The sequence below is a fragment of the Phodopus roborovskii genome, unplaced genomic scaffold, assembly GCF_943737965.1.
Source record: "Phodopus roborovskii unplaced genomic scaffold, PHOROB, whole genome shotgun sequence".
In the NCBI taxonomy this organism is placed as follows: Eukaryota; Metazoa; Chordata; class Mammalia; order Rodentia; family Cricetidae; genus Phodopus; species Phodopus roborovskii.
In genome coordinates, this window is record NW_026126558.1 from 8,861,204 (window position 1) to 8,880,412 (window position 19,209).

Genomic DNA, 19,209 nt, shown 5'->3' on the forward strand with positions numbered 1-19,209 from the left:
GAGAAGTAGCAGCATGAAGGAAGGAGAGGTCAGTCGTGGAGAAGCAGAAAGAAGGAAGGGAGAGAACAAAACAAAGGGACAAAGCCCAGGCCTGCCTCTTCCTTGCCCAGGCCACTGACTGCCAAAGCAGGGTGGAGTTCACCTGCAACCTCTGCATACTCAGACAGCACACCTATCAAGATCCCAGAATGCACCAGAGGGGCAGCCTCATAGCACCAGCAGCCTGCCAGGTACAGATGTGCACAGTAAACCACTGTCTGAGTTGTGTGGCATAGTAGTTCCAATCCTTCACACCTGACCCCATGAGAAAGTGATTCTTCTTGCTGTGCACAGAAGTAAAACTGAGGTGTCACCTGACTTCTGAAAACAGAGTGGAAAGTCATGAACAACTTAGCCTGGCTGGTGCCTTCTATCTAATGTTTCCTGAGAGCTGAGTTCAGGCCTCTGCAAAGTCCTACACATGGAACATTGATCACAAATCTAAGTGCTTTCTCTCCCTGTCCACCTGTGTGTGTGTGTGTGTCTGTCTGTCTGTCTGTCTCCCCCCTTCTCTCTCTCTCTCTCTCTCTCTCTCTCTCTCTCTCTCTCTCTCTCTCTCTCTGTGTGTGTGTGTGTGTGTGTGTGTGTGTGAGGCTTAGGCAGTTGGCAGTAACTTCAGCTGGATTCAGAACAGTTCACCAGGCCAGCAGCATGGACCAGCTCAGCTGTCTAGGGTGGGTGTGGGAGACTACGACAGTGCCCACCTTTCAGCCCAAGCTGAAGCTGTCTTGTCACATGGTCCTCTGAGAGAACACAGGGGTAGGGAGGGGGCCCTGCTACCGTGAGGGGATGTCAGGCCTGAATGCTCTTCACAGCTACTGTAAAGCCACGGCAGCAAGCGTCGTCAGAGCCGGGTGAACCATCACCATAAAACATGTGTGTCCAGACTCCAAGGAAAACCCACCAGGGTTCACAACTCTTTATGGGCAGGCACAACTTTTACTCTAAAAACATGTCTCAGAGGCTTCTGGGGAACATGAGGTAGACCCCTGCAGGCTCAAAGGCAGCCTATCTTTGCTTCAAGGGACCACCCCCAGCTCTTCTGGTTACCCAGTGGCTGAAGGAGAGGGGGTGGCTATCCTTCCATGGTTACCCTACACCAGATAACAACCCCTCCAGTGGGAGTGGGAGGAGCTGCAAATAGGACAGCTGTTCCATACCCGCCCTCTACTTCCACACCAGTGGGATTTCTGTGTCTGGCCCAGGTACACAGGGGCCCATGGAGAGTGAGCCCCTGAGGGCTAGCAGCCTTTTGCCCATGTGTGCCTCTTGGGGTGGCTCACAGTGTCCTGTTTTCTAACTATCTTAGGGTGCTCTGACCCTGGCAAGCTCCATCTGTCTTGGGCTAGACCCTGACACCAGCCTACCTAGCAAGGGCATGCCTCCCCCAGGGTCACCCTCCCCTCCTGGCAGTGGCCTTGGATGGAACCCCAGAGTTGTAAAATGGAACGAAGTCACGTGGACACACACCTCTTCTCCTCCTGCTCTCCAGCATCCCCTCTGGAGCGGCAGCAGAAACAGGTAAACAAAGGCACATGTCAAAGTCATGCAAGATATGTGGATGGAAAAGAACAAGCAGAGAGGATTATTCTAGGTGGGAGCAGAAAGGACAGAGAGAAACAGGGAACCCAGAACAGATGGATCTCTAGAAGCTGGGAGAGCTCAGCAAGAAGCCAACGGCGTGCCTGGAGGTCGCCCAGTCTCCAGACACAGTGGAATTCTCCCCAGGGTCATCTGGAAGTCTAGGTCCTCGTCCACCCCATGCTCCCTCTGTTTCCCCAGGAAACAGTCCCAACAGAGGGTCATGGGACTTGAGGCAAGCCACCTCATTCCCACTGTCCTCAGCTGCTCCTCTGAGGAAGGGTTCTACCTCAAACAATCACTTTCCAGCAGAGAAGCCTGGACCAGACAGTGCTCTGCTCATCTGTTCCCTTTCAAATATAGCGAAAGGCCCAGGGCCTCCCTAGTGATAGTCAACTGAAGCCCTGAGATACTGACTACAAAGCCCCACACTTGGTAGGCTAGTAGGTTGGCCTGGCTTCCACAGGAGCTGCTGCCTTGCAGCTGACTGGAGTGGGTAGCAACCTGTGCCTGCTCCCAAAGAAAACCTCTGTGGTATTGAGGACAAGCCCTTCCCTGCTTTCCATGCTTTCTGAACAGGGTCCTATAGGGCATCTGAGGTTCAGGACTCATGTGGGCATGGATGGGAAGGTCTGCTCAGACTTCAGCTATGGACTCAGGGGGCAGTTGCACTGCCAGGTTTGATTCTAACAGTGAACAGAGGGGTGGAGTAGAGGCCAGGGGTCTCCTCTTAGGCAGAGGAGGCATTTTCAAAGGGATCAGGCCATGTCATGCCAGAGCCCCAGAACAGGAAGCACCATGCAAGCTGAGCACCCCCACCCCAAGCTGTGAGCACTAACCCCTCAGGCAGCTTGCAGGGCTCTGGAACACATGGGTGGAAGAACCCAACAGCAGCTCAGCCATTTTGCTGACACCCAAGGACTTGGGAGAGTGAGCCAAGACTTGGTCCTTTCTCCCAATGCTGGAGGGGACACTCTTGGCTCATACCTGGTGGTGGGGGATCGCTTCCGCCTCTCACAGTGGACAGCATCAAAAAAGGCTGCATTCCAGAACCTCAACGTGTGCCTGCAGGATGAGACATGGTAAAGGTCTACCCAAGGGTAGGTAGGTCCTCTCTACCCTCTACACCAAGAGTAGCAGCTTCTCATTTTGTGGGTGTCTGGGAAACCTGAGAAGTAAATTAAGTGTGCTGGCAGGGGATGGAAGAATTGAAGAGGCCGCCGGAGGGTGGAGCAAGCCAGCCTGCTCAGTTGCTCAAGCAGGCAGCAGTGGGCTTCCATGTGAAAGCAGACAACTAGAGCCCTGTCCTGCTGAGTAGGATCTCCTCACCAACATGGGAACCCAGAAGACATACGCCATGGCAGTCTCAGGAACACAGCCACAGGAACATGGAAGTGGTGGTCTGTGGCTGTGGCCTGCATCTGCACATGAAGTTTCCTTGCCACATTATCATGTGGCAGCTTTGACTACAGCACATACTGTGCGGGAGAACAGAGACCACATGTCCCAGTGGCTTCTGGCCCTTTGTTAAACCAGCTCCAGGAACCTGAGGGTCCAACACAGCCACTGAGGTAATATGAACCCCCAGTGAACCTTCTGCCCCTCTGCTGCATAGAGTCTCCAGTTGATTCAGGTCCTGCCTCTTTGTGCTGATCTCTGCTAGCATCTACCCAGCCCTCTGCCCTGGGGGTTCCCATTGTATTTCTCAGTCACACTTCTCACATGGCTCTTGCTGGCTGTGACCTTTGAGGGAGGAGCCATGTTGATGCATCTATTCCATGCTAGTGTTGATCCTTACCGATGAGTGAATGTGAGATGGGAGGTTCCATGAGGCTCCAAGCACACTAAAGGCTACCAGAGCTCCTAACTGCTGCTGTCTTAGTCTGTTCTGTGCTAATGCCTGGTGATGTTAGCATAGTGATATATTCAGGAAAGAGATTTATTTGACTCAAGATTATGGCTAGAGGGTCCCAACAGCCTTGTACTGGTTCTGGCAAGGGTTCTCTGGCTGCATCCTAGTATGGCATAGGAAAGGCCAAGTGTACAAGGCAGCCTTGCTTCACAACATACTCTCAAGAACTGACTTGAAAGTGTGATAACTATGTGAATTTCCTTCCTGATGGTGCCCAGGCTGAGTCTCTTGCACTAGACCTCACTCCAAAAGCCCCTACCATCAGGGACCAGAGCTAGCAGATGAGCCTTTCAGAGACATGCTAAAAGCACAGGCGTGTTTCTCACTTCAACTGCATGCATGTGCACATACACAATAACATTAATACATAATTTATATCTCTTGAAGTTCACCCAATAATATGAGATGTAGCTCAAGGGCAATGTTGGCCTAGTGTGTGGACAGCCACGACACACAAAATTAAATAAGGTGTATGGGGAGTAGAGAGATGGCTCACTGATTAGGAGCACTTACTGCTCTTCCAGAGGACCAGGGCACTGACTCTTAGCACACACGTGGCAGCCCATAATCATCTATAACTCCAGCTCTAGGGGATCCAATGCCCATTTCTAGCCTCAAAGGGTACCAGGCACACATATGGTGCACAGACCCACATGCAAGCAATACTCTCATAATAATAATTTATAAAGTTGAATAAATAAATAAATAAATATAGGCATGCAATCCAGGGATTTCCCAGTGTATTCAATTGTGCAGCTCTCCCCACTGTCTAACCCCAGAGCACTTCTGCAGCCCCATAAAGGACAACAGCCACTCATCATTCTTGCCACTTATCTACTGTGGCTCTATGTTCCCTGAATTATGCACAAACAGGATGAGATGACTCATGGCCTTTTGTGTCTGCCTTCTCTTATTAGTACAACGGCTTTTGGGTCACTGCATGGTGATCTATATGCAAACTTACTCCACAATTCATGCTGTAGAAAGACTACATCATGCCTACACTAGAGCCAGCTAGCCTTGCCCATTTGGGACTGTTCTGAACAGTGTAGTTACATGCATGAACCCACAATGAAATGGCTGGTTACATAGCCACTCTGTTACTCTCTGAGGAGCTGCCAGGCATTCCCATAATGGCCATGCTGCTGTACTTTCCCACCTCCATGGAGAGTCAGATGCTTTCACATCCCTATTAATACTTGCTGGTGTCTATCCTCTCACTGTGACTTCCCTAGAGGTGAGGATGGCCACTGCCTTTGCTGGAAACATCGACAGCTGAGGGGCTGGGCAGCAGCTAGGCCAGGTCAGCTGGGGCAGGATGTAAGTGGGCCTTACCAGATGGGCTGCTGCTTCAGATGCGTGTACAGGTAAACCTTCTCCCCTTTCTGTTCATCTTCAGGGCTGATCACAGTCACTGCAGGAATAAGGAGATGTGAGGGCAGCCTGGGTTGGGAGAGCCCATGGACACTCAGGAGGCACCACTTCTCTCAAAAGACATCGAGCTACACTGTCCACATTCCAGGAAGCTTTTGGCCAGCCTTAGCTTAGGGCTTCTTCCCAGTGTGGTTCATGCAGTGGCACCTTCCCTAACATCTGGTTTAACTCTCTGGGTTGGAAGATTTAGTTTTTGCTTAGTCTGCTTAGAAAGGCAGCCCCTCCAGCAAAACCCTTTCATGTGCAACCTGCTTATTCCTGTTGGCTAATGGTGGGCCAGTTTAAGAGTCCTGGGTGGTGTGTCTTGCTTACAAGGCTAGATAGGTAGGCCTCACCTTCCTTCACAGGCACCCCTTTTCCCCAGGCATCAACCTTCAGGTTCACCATGCCATAGACCCCACCTCCCTAAGGTCCCACTTCCTATGCAGCCCAGAGAGCTGTGTGCTTACCAGTCTTCAGCTGTCTGTCCTTAGGCTTGTTTTCATCTTCCCTAGAGGGAGAAAGACCAAAGCAGTGGAAAGGTGGCCCATGTCATACTTCCTGTTGGATGCTGCCCTGTTCTCTGTGTGGCTTCTCTGAAGAAAGGTTGGGAATCAGTGCCACAGTGGCAATTAATAGGTCTGGGGACTGAGGCCTGTGGTGCTGAGACTGCATGGCACCATTTTCTATGAGCCCACTGTGTGGACAGGGAGGGACAAGTCATGTACCCTGGCTGTAACCAAGCCTCAGGTAGTGCAGGGCCCTGGATGGTTGCCCCTGTACTGTGGTACCCCTCTTCATGCTATCTTAGCTTTAGCACTCCTGTGACCAATGCACCCATCTCAAGAGCCTTCTGGGGCCAGGAATGATGGCTCATGACTTTAATCCCAGCACTTGGGAGGTAGAGGCAGGTAGATGTCTGTGATCTCAAGGCCAGCCTGGTTTACATAGCAAGCTCCAGGGCAGCCAGTTACATAGAGACCCTGTCTCAAAACAAAACAAAAATGTCCTCTGTCTGTCAGAGCAGCCTCTACTGGAGACAATGACACCCAAGACCTCCCTGATCTCACTATCCTTAACTTGCATGATGATGATAGGAGGAAAGAGGAACAGAGTGCATACTCATTGCCAACTGACAAAACCTGTCAGCCCAAAAATCTTGGTTCCTGGACCCCTGTGTGTCAGCAAGCAAACATCATGTGGAAACCATGGGGAGCTCTGGGAGTGCAGAGTCATGTTGAGCTGACAGCTGTGTGACTCAAAAGCAGCTTCAGGGCTAAGACTAGGCAAGCCACCTGCTTCTCCCAAAGTTTATTTCCACACAAGATCAGGCCTGCACCCATACTCACTCATTTTTCCTGGCCAGTGGTCCTTTCAGCTTGGTCTCCAGTCCCCCAAAGAAGCCCTTCATATTCTCTGTGTTCTTCAGCAGCCGCTCAGCAATATCCTTCTTCTCTGCCAGCCAGCTGTTAGCTGACTTCAGGTAGGAGTCGATGCTGCCAGCTGGCTTCTCCCTGGGCTCTGCAGGGAGCAGGTGTGGTTTTCCTTGAAAGAGGGGAGAAAAGGAGTAAGAAGTAGTTTGCAGCATGGACAGGAGAAGGAGAGTGCCTGAAAGTGGTTCCCAGGGACTGCAGGATAGAAGGCAACATTCTCAGTTCCTTCAACAGGCTGGTCAGAAGCAGCTGGCTTAGCAAGCGCCCCAGACAAGGAAGGCCAGGCCTCCCTGGGGTGGTCAAAAAGCATAGACTGCACAGAGAAGTGGGTAGAAACTATGAAGCAGCCTGAAGCAGCTGGCATCTGGAAAGAAGACTACACTGAGAGACACATAGCCGGGCTGAGGTTGTGGCAACAGGGAGAAAAGGAAGCCTGGCGTGGGTACAGGACAGAGACTCAGTCTTTCTCAAAGGCATCTAGAATGGGCCTTCCTCAGGTCAATATGGGATAGAAGAGATGGGGAGAGATGAGTGAGGTAACACAGTATCCTTCCTTAGGGCAGTAAGTGGAAATAACCTCAACAAGGTTGGGCCTACTGTGCATCTTTGCACAGACTCTGGCTAGGTGAGTAGAATGAACCTTTCCATTTGACTTGATGTTAGCCAACAAGTACACAGCCTGGTGTGAAGGGCCAGGCTGATGATTTATAGCAGTCAGGCCAGTTGGGGCTTTGAGGAACAAAAGACCCAGAGCACATGCATAGGGAAGGGGCTGAACGTGAAAGTGGAACAATACCAAGGAGAGTGTGAGGGACTACTCCATTACCCATGCCCGGGTCTCCATAGGGAGGCTCTCCGCACTTTCCTTGAGTTGGACCAGGCCCTGCTGGCAGGCTGCAGGGCTCAGCACAAGGCACCTTGCAGCAACTCAACACTAGACATTTCAACACAATGAGCCAAAAGAGACTTCCTAGCTCTATATCTTTGATCATCTCCAGCCACCCTGAACTCTTCCCAGGATACTAATCCTAGGCTGCTCCCCTAGATGGCCAGCTCTGCATCCTGCTTTGCTGGAGCAGTAAACAGACCCTCCTGCCTCCTGTCATATCCTTCCCTGCAGAGACAGCTAGACCTGACCCCAAGTGCAGTCCACATCTCCTTCCACCTCAGGAGTCTTGTGTCTGCTTGTCCTGCCCCAACATGAGTTCCTTGTCTTTGGAAGCCCAGTAACACCTGCTGGCAATAAAGGAAGCATCCCTTCATGTTGTGTTACCAGCACTCAACTCCATTCCAGGGTGGCTGCTCTGCTCAGGCTTACTCACCCAGGTGGTAGTAGGTGAAGCACATGGTCATGAGGTTCTTGGCAGGCCCGAAGTCATCCATCTGGTGGCACCTGGGATGGGAGCAAGGTGGGCTGGCTTCAGTCCCATTACCTGACTCCCACTCCAAGTTTGTTTTTGCTTGTTTATTTGTTGTTCTCTCTCTCTCTCTCTCTCTCTCTCTCTCTCTCTCTCTCTCTCTCTCTCTCTCTCCCTCTTTGAGATAGGGTTTCTCTGTGTAGCCCTGGCAGTCCTGGAACTTGATCTGCAGTCCCTATCCTCCTGGTCCAGGGGTAGCACTTGTGGACCACAGTAGATAAATACTTATGCCTTTTATGCCTTTTATGTTGAAAATCAAAACAAACTATTGCAAACAAGAAAGCGACATACTGAGTGGCATTCTATAAATGCAAAGGATCATTCTGACTGTACTGCAGTATGCTAAAGATTCCAACCAAATATTAATGAGATAGTCACACAGCCATTTAACTTAGCAAGCAGAGAGAAAGAAGGTTTAAAAAGAGGAAATTATACTAGTCCAGTTACAGACACTGCCTTCTGAATGAGAAGGGCAAACAGAACAACCCCATCTCCCATAAGAACAGGAGGGAGCCCACTAATCTGCTCCCAGAAGATGCTGGTCACGAATTCTAACCAAGAGTAGGAGACAGCTGGTATGGCCATCACTCACAGCTGGCTCATTATGGGTGGGAAAGGCAGGAAAGACAGCTGCAGGAGGCTTTGGGGAGGATGTCACTTACTCAAATAACACCACCGCGAAGGACTGCACCAGGCGGTAGAAGGTTGGCTCTGATACACACTTGGACTTGCAGCGCTGTGTAGAAAGAATCAGGCAAATCGGCATGACTTGGTGGTTCAGCAAGGCTGGAGGCTTGTCACTCTGCATACCTCCACGCTTCTTGGATGGGCCACAAAGGCTTCTTCCCTTCTGCCAGGGCTCTGGGCAGGACAGGCATTTCCCAGTGCCCTCTGCACTGGAGTCCAGGAGGTGCTCTCCTGCATTGTTCTCCCAGAACTTTGTAAAGTTTCTCCATGGGGAGAAGTATGGAGTGACAAAACTCCAAATGACAACTGGCTATCCCTGGGTTTGTTGGTTACTTTTTCCTGCACTTTCTAATTTCTCTGTGAAGAATACATCCCTACAATGGGAATATGCAAAATGTGATTCTTCCAAAGCTTTCTCAAAACATTGGTTGCCTTTCACAACCTTGAAAATGTTATCTTTTGTAAAATTTGAATACTATGGGTTACTGAATAAGACTATGCATGGACAGAGCCCACATGCCTCTGAAAAAGAAATTTTGGGAGACTTTCTAAGCTTGCCATAGTCCTTACTCCTTCCAAAGAAGAGCTTCCAATTGGAGTAGGCCTTTATACCCTGCCCCAGCTGTCCGCATTCTACTGGCTTATGTCCTCCACTCTCTTCATCTATTGGCACTAAACCAGGTTGTTGGTCCTTTTTCACCCACCCTGCACTCACCTGTGCACTCACAAACCGTGCGAACCACTCACGGCCTTTCCCATCTTCACCACTGCAGTATTCTCCAAACTTGGCTTTCTCTTCCTGGTCCAAGTCCTCCCTGTGAATGAATAGCCAAGCATTTTCCTCAAATTTAGAGAAGAAAATGAAGATAAAGGCTGGAGATTGGCCAGCTTATGTAATTTTTACTTATGGATTTGTCACAGACAATAATAATATTATCAATCATATAAAAATATCATGTATAAATGTTAATATACTACATATAAATTACTCTATTATATTAATATATGAATTATAATATAAAACATGTCTAAACTATTATAAATACACAAAATATATTACATATAATTTAGATAAGAGTCTCTATACTAGGCTTGTCTCAAACTTGCTATGTAGCCAAGGGTGACCATAACCTTTTCATCCTCCTGCCTCCATCTACCAAGTGATGGAACCACAAGTATATGCTTCCATGCTTGGTTTATGCATTGCTTGGGATTAAATCAGGGTTTCATGCACATTGGGCAAGCATATTGCCAGATGAGCCCCAGCCATAGGCCAACAGGTAAATATTAGTATTGTTTTAAATGAAAAGTGGACTATCACACTATAAACCAGGCTCCCCAAGACTATAGATGTGGGCAGATTGTCCCCACAAGATAAGTTTGATAGATTCCATGTGCAAACCCAGGGGAGCTACAATGCTGGAAGCTCTGAGTTTCCACCAACTCAGGAGATGCTGATGTGGCTGGTCCATAAAAAACCCAAGTTCTGACAAGCTGCTGTAGCTGACTATACCTGGGACCTCTGGATTCTGGGCTGGCATCTACCTCCCTGTCCTAGCTGAGGTACTACTTAACAGTGACATGGATAGGCAGAGTTTAGGGGCCCACCCAGAGATCCCTCTGCTCAGGCCACATTCTAACCCTAGGCACCTACTTCCTGGGCCTCTACTCGTGGCACCCCTACTCTTTCAATAACCATAATAGAGGGCCAGGAGATGGCTCAGTGGATAAAGGCACAACTGTGCAAGCACAATGACTTGAGTTTGATTACTGGAACCCATATAAAAAGCTGGATCTGATGGGCCAGCTAGTCTATAATGAGCCAGGCAGCAGCATAACAGGAAAGACTCTGCCTTATCAAGGTGGAATGTGAGAACTAACTCCTGAAAGTTGTTGTCTGACCTCCACACACATGTTGTAGCATATACACTGACCTCCCCCCTCAAGACAGGGTTTCTCAGTATAATAGTTCCAGCTATCCTGGAATTTACTCTGTAGACCAGGCTGGCTTCAAACTCACAGAGATCCACCTGCCTCTGTGTCCCAAATGCTGGGGATTAAAGGCACAAGTCCAACCCTGAATTCCAAAAGTTTAACACCTATCCCACAAAGGGTTTACCCTCCATCCTCAGAGACCTACCCTCCATCCCTCAGAAGCCTACCCTCCATCCCTCAGAGGCCTACCCTCCATCCCTCAGAGGCCTACCCTCCATCCCTCAGAGGCCTACCCTCCATCCCTCAGAGGCCTACCCTCCATCCCTCAGAGGCCTACCCTCCATCCCTCAGAGGCCTACCCTCCAGAGAAGATCTTTTCTACATAGCTGCGCATGAACTCTCGAAGTGCCAGGGTCTCCTCATCTGGGGCTGAATCAGCACTCTGATTGGAAGAGAAGGACTCATTGGAGGAGGAGCGGCGGTCTTGGTCCCAGGATGGGTGTGAAGGTGACTCGCCCATGTCATTCTCACTGTCTGCAGACTCGGTGGTCTCACTCTCAGATGCACCATCACCCAGGGAGCCATCTGGGTCCTGGAGTGTTGAAGGTGCTGCCTCCATGGGAGGGGAGGTAGGTGGTTCAGTCCCAAAGTCAATCAGTGAGCCCACAGGAACTTCTGGGGCCTCCATGGTGGCTGGGCTGCCCAACAGAATGGGTACAGCCTGAGGAGCAGTTTCCTGAAGCTACAAGGTTGTACAAGTGTATTGGGAGTCTCCAGCCACCAAGGCTGAGTCTTTAGCAGCTCAGAGGCCCTATGGCATCTGGAATGGAAACACACATAAACACTGTCACTATGAGAAGGTCAATTCCCCAAGGAAAGTCACTAATCACAAATCAACCCTAGGAAAGCATGAGTCACATTTTTCTCCTGCACTGATGATCCTCTTTGTACTTATAGAATCTGGGATGCAACCAGCCATTGTCTGTTTCCTATGACCACTTTGTGGCCATGTGGTAGCAGGCCCTAGGTACTTGCTAACCAAAGGAGCTCAGGGACCCCAGTGTCAGGATCCCTCCTAGCTAAGCACCACACAACATCTCCCCATGCTCCAGCCAACCAAATCAGAGTCATCTCCAGAGCATAATGACACCCATTTTCACTGGCAGCAAACATCGAGCAGGAACAATGCTCCTGCTGGCTCACTGTCCTAAGTAGCTGCGGAAGTGGTACCCTGCTAAGCAGCAGCCCCTTCACCTTCACAGCCCCTTTCTCTTCAGTCTTCCCTGCAGACCCAGAGCCTGCCCAGGCCTCTCACTTCTTCTCAATCTCTTGGTCATTCTACCATGTTCTTCCATTCTTCCTGTGCTGCAGCTGCCTGGATATCAATGAGAAGACACCTCCTGTGCTCTGATCATGATGCCTGGAGTTATTCCTCCTCCTCTCCCTTCTCCTATTCTTTCCCTCTCTCTTTCTCTCTCCCTCCCTATTCATACTGCACAATCCTGTTCACCCTCAAGGCCAGGCTCACATATCCATCTTCTGAGAGGCTTTACTCTACAGCAATTCACCATCAATTATGGTCCCTGCTGACCTGACACTAGCTTGTCATCTAGACTCATGTGTGAGTCAGTGCAGACTCTCACTGCACATCTGGTACATGAACGAGCACACCTCACTGGGGACATACTCATGGAGCTGAGAGAGCATGAGAACCCTGTTTCTTGCACTGGCTCAGGATGTATTTGCTATTCTGGAAACCCTTCCTACCAGTTCTGAGGGGCAGCAGCCCAAGGGCAAGAGCCTGAGACAGCCATGGCCTCAGGCCTATCAGACAAGATACCTAGGAGGCAGGGGGCAGGGCTGTCATCTGTACTGCTGAGATGATTGCATCTTCTCGGGGAAATGCAGTTCAAACCCACACATGCTGACTCTTGAGAGCTTAACATTCACAGGTTGATGATAGATTCCCTCCAAACACCCAGCCTAGGATATTTTTAGATTCTCTGAGTCAGAAAGATAGAACAGCTGGCTCTGGCCACCATCCTCATTCACACATGCACAAGGGCAGTGATCCACGTGCAGTGGAGCCCATAAAGCCTGCTTCAGTGCAGAGGAGACTCACAAACTTTGGCTGATATCCTGTCTAAGCCAAGGTAGTAGCAAGGGCTCACAAGGTCAGGTGGCAGTGAGTGGCAGCTCGGTGAGAATGGGGTAAAGAGGGGCACTGGGATGGATCCCCTCTCCTAGTAACATCTGCTGCCTGTGACCCAGCTTTCTGGGATGGTCTCCCATTGTTAGATGTGTAAGGGCCATGTGGATCCACATTCCCACTCTCCAAAGAAAAGAAAGCCACACACATGGCCACATGCTTAAGGTTACCCATGAAAAACATACAAGGAAAACATGTGCAATGACTAGGGCAGGGACACTGTTAATCCTAACCACATTTTAGATTCATGCAGCTCTAAATAAAAGCTCGATTCTCACTAATACATAAACCACTCAGGAGAACACACAAGAGGAAGCACAGTCACTAAATGCTTACAAAGTTTCTAGGTGTGGTGGCTCATGTCTATAATCCCAGGTAGAGACAGGAAGATCCAGAGTTCAAGGTCATCCTCAGATACAAAGTGAGTTTGAAGTCACTACATTTGACCCTGTCTTAAAACACACAAATTAAAACATTTATGTACCAATTTACAAAAATTTTAAAGCTACAATCCAGCATGCCTTTAATCCTAGCATTTGGGAGGCAGAGGCAGGCAGATCTCTGAGTTTGAGGTCATCCTCATCTACAGTATGAATTCCAGAACAACCAGGGCTACACAGGGAAACCCTGTCTCAAAAACAACAAAACATACAAGAAACCCCAAACCCCAAACCTAAACAATCCAAAGATCACCATAGTTTTAGCAAAACTGACATTCTCTAATTCCCTGACAATAGGGACAGATGCAACCTCAGAAATTCCATGTCTGTCACTCCTCCCATTCAAGAATTTGAATGCCTTGAATTTATTCTAAGAAAAGAATTCAAACCACCAAAATCAGTTACACAGAAGAAAAAAAAATGTCACTACATAGTATCTGACTCTGACAGACAGGCACCTACATACATCAAGTGAAGGAGTAATAACATGGACATCATAGCAGTCAGTGACTAAGGCAGTGAGGACAGTGTCAATAGTTACAGGAAGTGTCCTACCGTGCACCATCCCTGCTGGGGCACTGGAAACATAGGGATGAATGAAAAATCCTATGACAGTGGGCTGGAGACATGCAGAGCACTGGTTATCGGATGACACTGAGTCCAGGCCCCCTCTTCAGCCCATTTTCACACCAGTGGTCCATGAGCCAAAGAAGCCAGCTTAAGTGGACAAAAGGGTCACAGAGGTGTGCCATCTTAGGAGGCACAAGACAAGACTGGTGTATTAAAGCCACTTCTAATCCAACCTGGGGCTCATGGGGCTAGCAAGTTAAATAAGTCACTCTTTCCCAGAAGCACAGAGCTACCTCTGCCTCTATGGGTTCAGGATGGTGTCTTAGTCATTGTTCTGTTGCTATGAAGACACACCATGACCACAGCAACTCTTATAAAGGAAAGCATTTAACTGGGACTTAAAAAGAGAGACATTTGGCCTGGTTTGAACATTTGAAACCTCAAAAGCCACCCCCAAAGACATACTTCCTTCAACAAGGCCATATCTATTCCAACAAAGTTATACCTCCTAATCCTTCCAAACAGTGCCACTCCCTATGAGCCTGTGGTGACCATTTCTATTCATACCACTACAGATAATGACAAAATCACAGGTCAGGGGCAAAGTGAGAAGAAGCAGAGGGGGAAAACACTGGTCCTTAGCATTGTGTGTGACAACATTTCAGTGTCCCTGACCCTGAGGACGCTCAGCATCATGGTCTCATCTCTCACAGAAGATGAGATGGCCAGCCTATGCCACATACAGAGCCAGGATGCCATGGTGAGGTGGTGTGTACCATCAGGGCTTGGCCATCAGCTCCCACTCTGCTCTTCAGGAAGGCAACACAGCATAGGCTTCCAGGTGAGACAAAGTGTTGGTCACTGTAGCTTTCATACTAACGTCAAGGAAATGCCTGGGATGGCCTAGGCTCATAGTACTGACACTGTTTCTGCTTCAGTGCAGCCAGGGGCTCTCATTAAGAAGCATAGGTCTAGTGGTATCAGAGTTTCTAGAGTTTTAAAGGCATGCTGAAATCTGCTGTGTAAAATCTTCCAATAGTGTCAATGAATTTAAATTCATTTCAAAGCATTCTGTGAGCCCTAAATCTGTAGAGCTCACCTCAATCTATTGGAGGAGGCTCCAAAAGGCCTTGGTGGTGTCCAGTCTAAGACACTGGCTTTCAGTCTCAGGACTCTGCTCCACAGTGCAGACATCCTCAGGCTTCTGGAAAAGCTATCTGTCTCCCTGCACTTTTTGGTTCATGTTCAAGGTGCTGCTATGTACATAACTGTGACTTCCACACTTGGTTGAGATTCCTTCATGCCACAAAACTCAATGATGTGACTGTATGTAAACCAACCACTGTGCAAGGAGCTGGAGGCACAGTCAAGAGCAAGAGCAAGAGTGTCTGCTTGTATGTGCTCACAAAGTACAAGAGCCAGCGAGAGGAAAACAGACGGCTCAGTTGGTAAGTGCTAGCCACACAAGCACAAGGCCTGAGTTTGACCCCCTACACCCATGTTAACACAAACAAGCCACAGACAGCAATGAGCATCTATAATCTCAATACTGAGAAGGTGAAAACAGGGTCAATCCTGCAGTTCACTGACCCAGCCAGCCAGCCTAGTCCAATCTGCAAGCTCCAGGCTCAGTGAGAGCTTATTTCAAAAAATAAGATGCAGGATGTATAAACTGATGTTATGACTGCTTCATGGTATGGTTAAGGGGAAGGTTTTTATTGTGGACATGTGCAGGAAAACAGCCAGTGGCATCTGGAAGAGTCCAGAACAGACTGAACATGGTCAGCAGACTGGACCTGGCCATGAGAGAAGCAGGAAGAGAGCAGAGTGATAGAGAGTGAGAGGGGAAGGGTGAGAGATGAAGACAAAGAGAGGGAGGGCATAGCTAAAATAATGTTATAAAGAGAATGAGTAGCTGGGGTTGGGGAGCCTGTGGGCAAGGGAAGTTTAAGGTAGGGAGTGAGAAGAGCTAGGATGCCAGCATGAACTCTGAAATGTGTAACAGGTACTTCTCTGTGATACTGAGGGATCCTGGAGGCCAGTATGTGTTTTGGTAGGCTAGTTGATATCACAGACAGCCATTTACCCCTCTGCCAGCAATAGGGAAATAGCCCTTTTGGTAAAGGGGAACTAGTTTCACAAATTCCTGAGAAATGTTGTCTTTTGTCTAACCCCCAGAATTGGAGGACATCCAGTTTCCTTTGGACCCGGCATAGAACAAATGAGGAAGACATTTGACATTGACCTCTGACTCCATGCACACACGCATATGTATACACGCGCGTGCACGCACACACACACACACACACACACACAGTACTACTGAGATATTCTCGGGTAATGTCCCAAACAGTGCTGCTAGGTCTGGGAAGGAAACCTGGTCCCCAGAAGCCAGTACTACACACAGATCCTAAGGTGACCATGGCCTAGGAAACCCCAGCAGTTGCTAGGCAGCTGCTCATGGGAAAAACAAACCACTGAAGATTTTCTGGCTATGTAAGGCCTGAGTGGGTCATAGAAAGTCTGGGAGGAAGGTAAGTACAGGCCAATGAGGCAGAACTGAATAGGCAGACCCCAGGCATCAGCATTCTGAGAGTAAGGAAGGCACCCTAACTTCTTCTCTTGGTTCTTCTCAGCCCTACCTTTGCCTCAGCCCTTCCTAGCCAAGCTTCAAGAGGAACTATGGTAAGACTGTCTGCTATTGCACTTAGCCACATCCCCTGAGCTTTGCTCAAACTCTGATTTCCTCAACATACCATGAGAGTGAGAGGGCTGGGACTTCCCTAGAAGGTAACTTTGAGCAAAAAGGGTATGTGTGCATACAGTGCACGTGTGTGTACAAGCATGTTCTGGTCTCCCTGTAGCCCAGCCCTTGCATGAACAGGATACACAGAATCATACTTGCAAGTATCTGCTTTATATCTTGTCCTAAAGCTGCCAAGAGTAGGGGCTAGGAAGGGTCTGGCAAGACTGCATCATGGTCCTGGGTTATGAAGGTAGCCTGGTATCATCCCCAGAAGCCTTAGAAATAAGTGGGGGTGATCAGAGTCAGAAAAGGGGATGATGACACTAGGCTACTGGGTTTGATGATAGAGAAAGCCAAGGTGTGTGGGCAGATGCTATGGGAAACTGGAGAGGAAGGAAAACACTTTCCCTGCAGCCTTGAGAAGGAATCTTGCCAGTACCTTGACTATCCCAATGAGCCAAATGAAAACTCCACAGCAGTAAAGCAGTAAGTGTGAGCTTTTTAAAGCTACTAAGCACACAGTCATTTGTTCTAGTAGCAATAAGGAAGAAAAATGTTGTTAGGACATAAATACCTGTCAGGTGTAGACATCTGGGTGTTTCTTGTAGCCTAGGAGTGCCAGGAGAAAAAGCTATCGAGACCTGAAGATGGTGTAGAAGTTGGGGCCTGGCTGGCCCACACCCAGCAGAAACTATCACAAATCCCTTTCCAACTTGCTCTGGGATCTTCTATAATGGCCTAATGAAGCTGCTTCCTTCTATTGGCCACTCAAGTTCTGGAGACTCTGAAGACTTCTTCAGTCTCTCAAATATGCTGCAGTGGAGCTGGGGACAGGAAGGTCATTCACCCTCTTCCTCTGCATGTTCCTTCTAGCCTGGCAGTGTACTCAGCACCTGCCCTTTTTAAACAATAGAACACTACTGAATCTTCTGCCTCCAGCTAGTGGCTGTTTCTCTCATGACAGCTGCAAACACACCAGTGGCCCTGTCTGAATAGTGTTTTCTAGTGCCCTGGATGGTGCTTAGCTGGAAACTGACTATGCTGATCTGGATGCAAATGTGGGAGTTGGAAGAACAGCCTCCTGGCTTAGAATCCTGGTCTCTAGGACAGAAACCCAAGAGTCCAATATCTTACTTTCTTCACAGATGCTCAACCTGATCATCTAGTGTCATGGTTCATATTGTCAGCTTCACAGGATGTAGAATCACCAGTGATATAAGCCTCTGGTACACCTGTGACATATTGTCTAGAATAGGTTAGCCTCTGGCAAGATCTGTGAGGGATTTTCTTATAAGTAAAGAGAAACAGGAAGGACCACCCTCAGTGGGTGGTACCATTCCTCAGGCAGAGGTCCCAGACTGAATAAAAAGAAGAAAGTGAGCTAAGTACCATCATTTATTTCTGACTGTTATGTGCCTCAAGTTCTTGTTGCCTTGGTTTCCCCACTGTGATGGACTGGCACCTGGAACCGTGAACTACAGTAAGTCCTTTCCCTCTTAGGTTGCTTTGGTCAGCTATTTCATCACAGTAAAAGGAAGTAGCTGAGATGCCCTGTACAGAAGCACATCACTGCAAGCGCAGTGGAGGAAAGCACAAGTGATCCAAGGCTCAAGGACTTCAGCAAACACTTACATACATGCCCTGCTGCTAACAGTGCTTCCTATGACTGCCTGCATTTCCTGAACACATATTCCTATAGCCTCCCTTATATCCTTCCTGACCTAACAAGAACCCCGTAAGGCTGGGACACAGTGCCAGACAAAGTCCCTGACAAAGCCTGGGTGACTACTACCCCAACCAGATGGCAGCCACCAAGAAGTTTGAAAGCAGACCACCTACCCTGAGACCGAAAGAGGACCCTCAACTCTGCCAAGCTGATGAGTTCAATCCCAATGCTTCTGACCAACCAATATGCTCCTCACTGAGGGAAGGTGACTGTCTAACCAGAAAGGGACTTATGGCTAGTTCAGGAGGGAAGTGGCAGCTGGCTGGACAAGGAACCAGTAGTTGTTCCAATGAATGGAAATATGTTAAGCCATAGAGAACTTTACCAATATCCTTTTAGATGGCAAGGTTTATAGATGTATATCCAGTTAATATGGCTCCAGGGTAATGTACAGACTTGTAGAATCACATAAACCCATTATTGCCCTTAGGTGATGGGATGAGTTGAGCTTCTTGGTAGCAAATCAAAGGCAACCCATGCTGTGCTGTGAGACTCTGTCCAGTCAGATGCATTCACTATCACTTTCTTTAAGCACCTGCTGAGCCTCCCTCCTCTCCTCCCCATGAAAAGACACTGGCTGTCTCAATGACAACGTCTCTAACAAGGCAGAGACCAAATGTTCCTTGAAATGAGTCTAGAAAGCAGCAGTCATCCAATCCTGCACTTTGGAATGGGGATCTGGCTGGCTGGAGTTTGGCGCTAGGCGAAGACATGCATGGCATTTTGTAAGCTTTCCGTCAGGTGCCAGATGTCTCATGCTGGAGTTCTAAGAGGGTTTCCAGTGCCAGCAGAGTAAGGTGGTAGCCAAAACAGGAGTGGTGCTGCAGTTGCCAGGAAAGAAGCTGCCACAGGGAAGGCTGTGAAAGTGGAATTTGGCTGTGTCCCCAGTCATCGACAGCACCTCACACATCTGCAGGGGACATTCCTATGTAGGGGAGGGTAGAGAAAGCAACTCCCAGAATCTCCACCTCAGCACCTGCTTCCAAAGGCACAGTGCTGGCATGGGGACAACCCAATGATCTGATGGGGCTGTGAGACAAAGAGGTTGTCACCAAAAAGTGCCAAAGGGCTTAGGTAAGGAAGGGTGGCTGAGGAGAGAC

The 19,209-nt window shown here is 48.8% G+C and overlaps 1 protein-coding gene across 3 annotated transcripts in view; it reads right to left on the reverse strand.

Moving 5' to 3' along the window:
* Positions 1 to 19,209, reverse strand: part of Kiaa0513 (KIAA0513 ortholog) — a 47,542-nt gene that overhangs the window by 6,767 nt on the left and 21,566 nt on the right. For 2 of the 3 annotated variants that reach the window (XM_051201587.1, XM_051201586.1), the window contains exons 2-10: positions 10,778 to 11,238; positions 9,199 to 9,298; positions 8,459 to 8,532; positions 7,701 to 7,771; positions 6,295 to 6,490; positions 5,416 to 5,456; positions 4,868 to 4,946; positions 2,608 to 2,685; positions 1,510 to 1,539 (exon numbers count right to left, since the gene is read on the reverse strand). In XM_051201587.1, the coding sequence (XP_051057544.1) occupies positions 1,510 to 1,539; positions 2,608 to 2,685; positions 4,868 to 4,946; positions 5,416 to 5,456; positions 6,295 to 6,490; positions 7,701 to 7,771; positions 8,459 to 8,532; positions 9,199 to 9,298; positions 10,778 to 11,106 (998 nt within the window). In that variant the 5' untranslated portion in view covers positions 11,107 to 11,238. The remainder of the gene's footprint in view (positions 1 to 1,509; positions 1,540 to 2,607; positions 2,686 to 4,867; positions 4,947 to 5,415; positions 5,457 to 6,294; positions 6,491 to 7,700; positions 7,772 to 8,458; positions 8,533 to 9,198; positions 9,299 to 10,777; positions 11,239 to 19,209) is intronic. The other variant, XM_051201588.1, reaches the window with a different exon arrangement.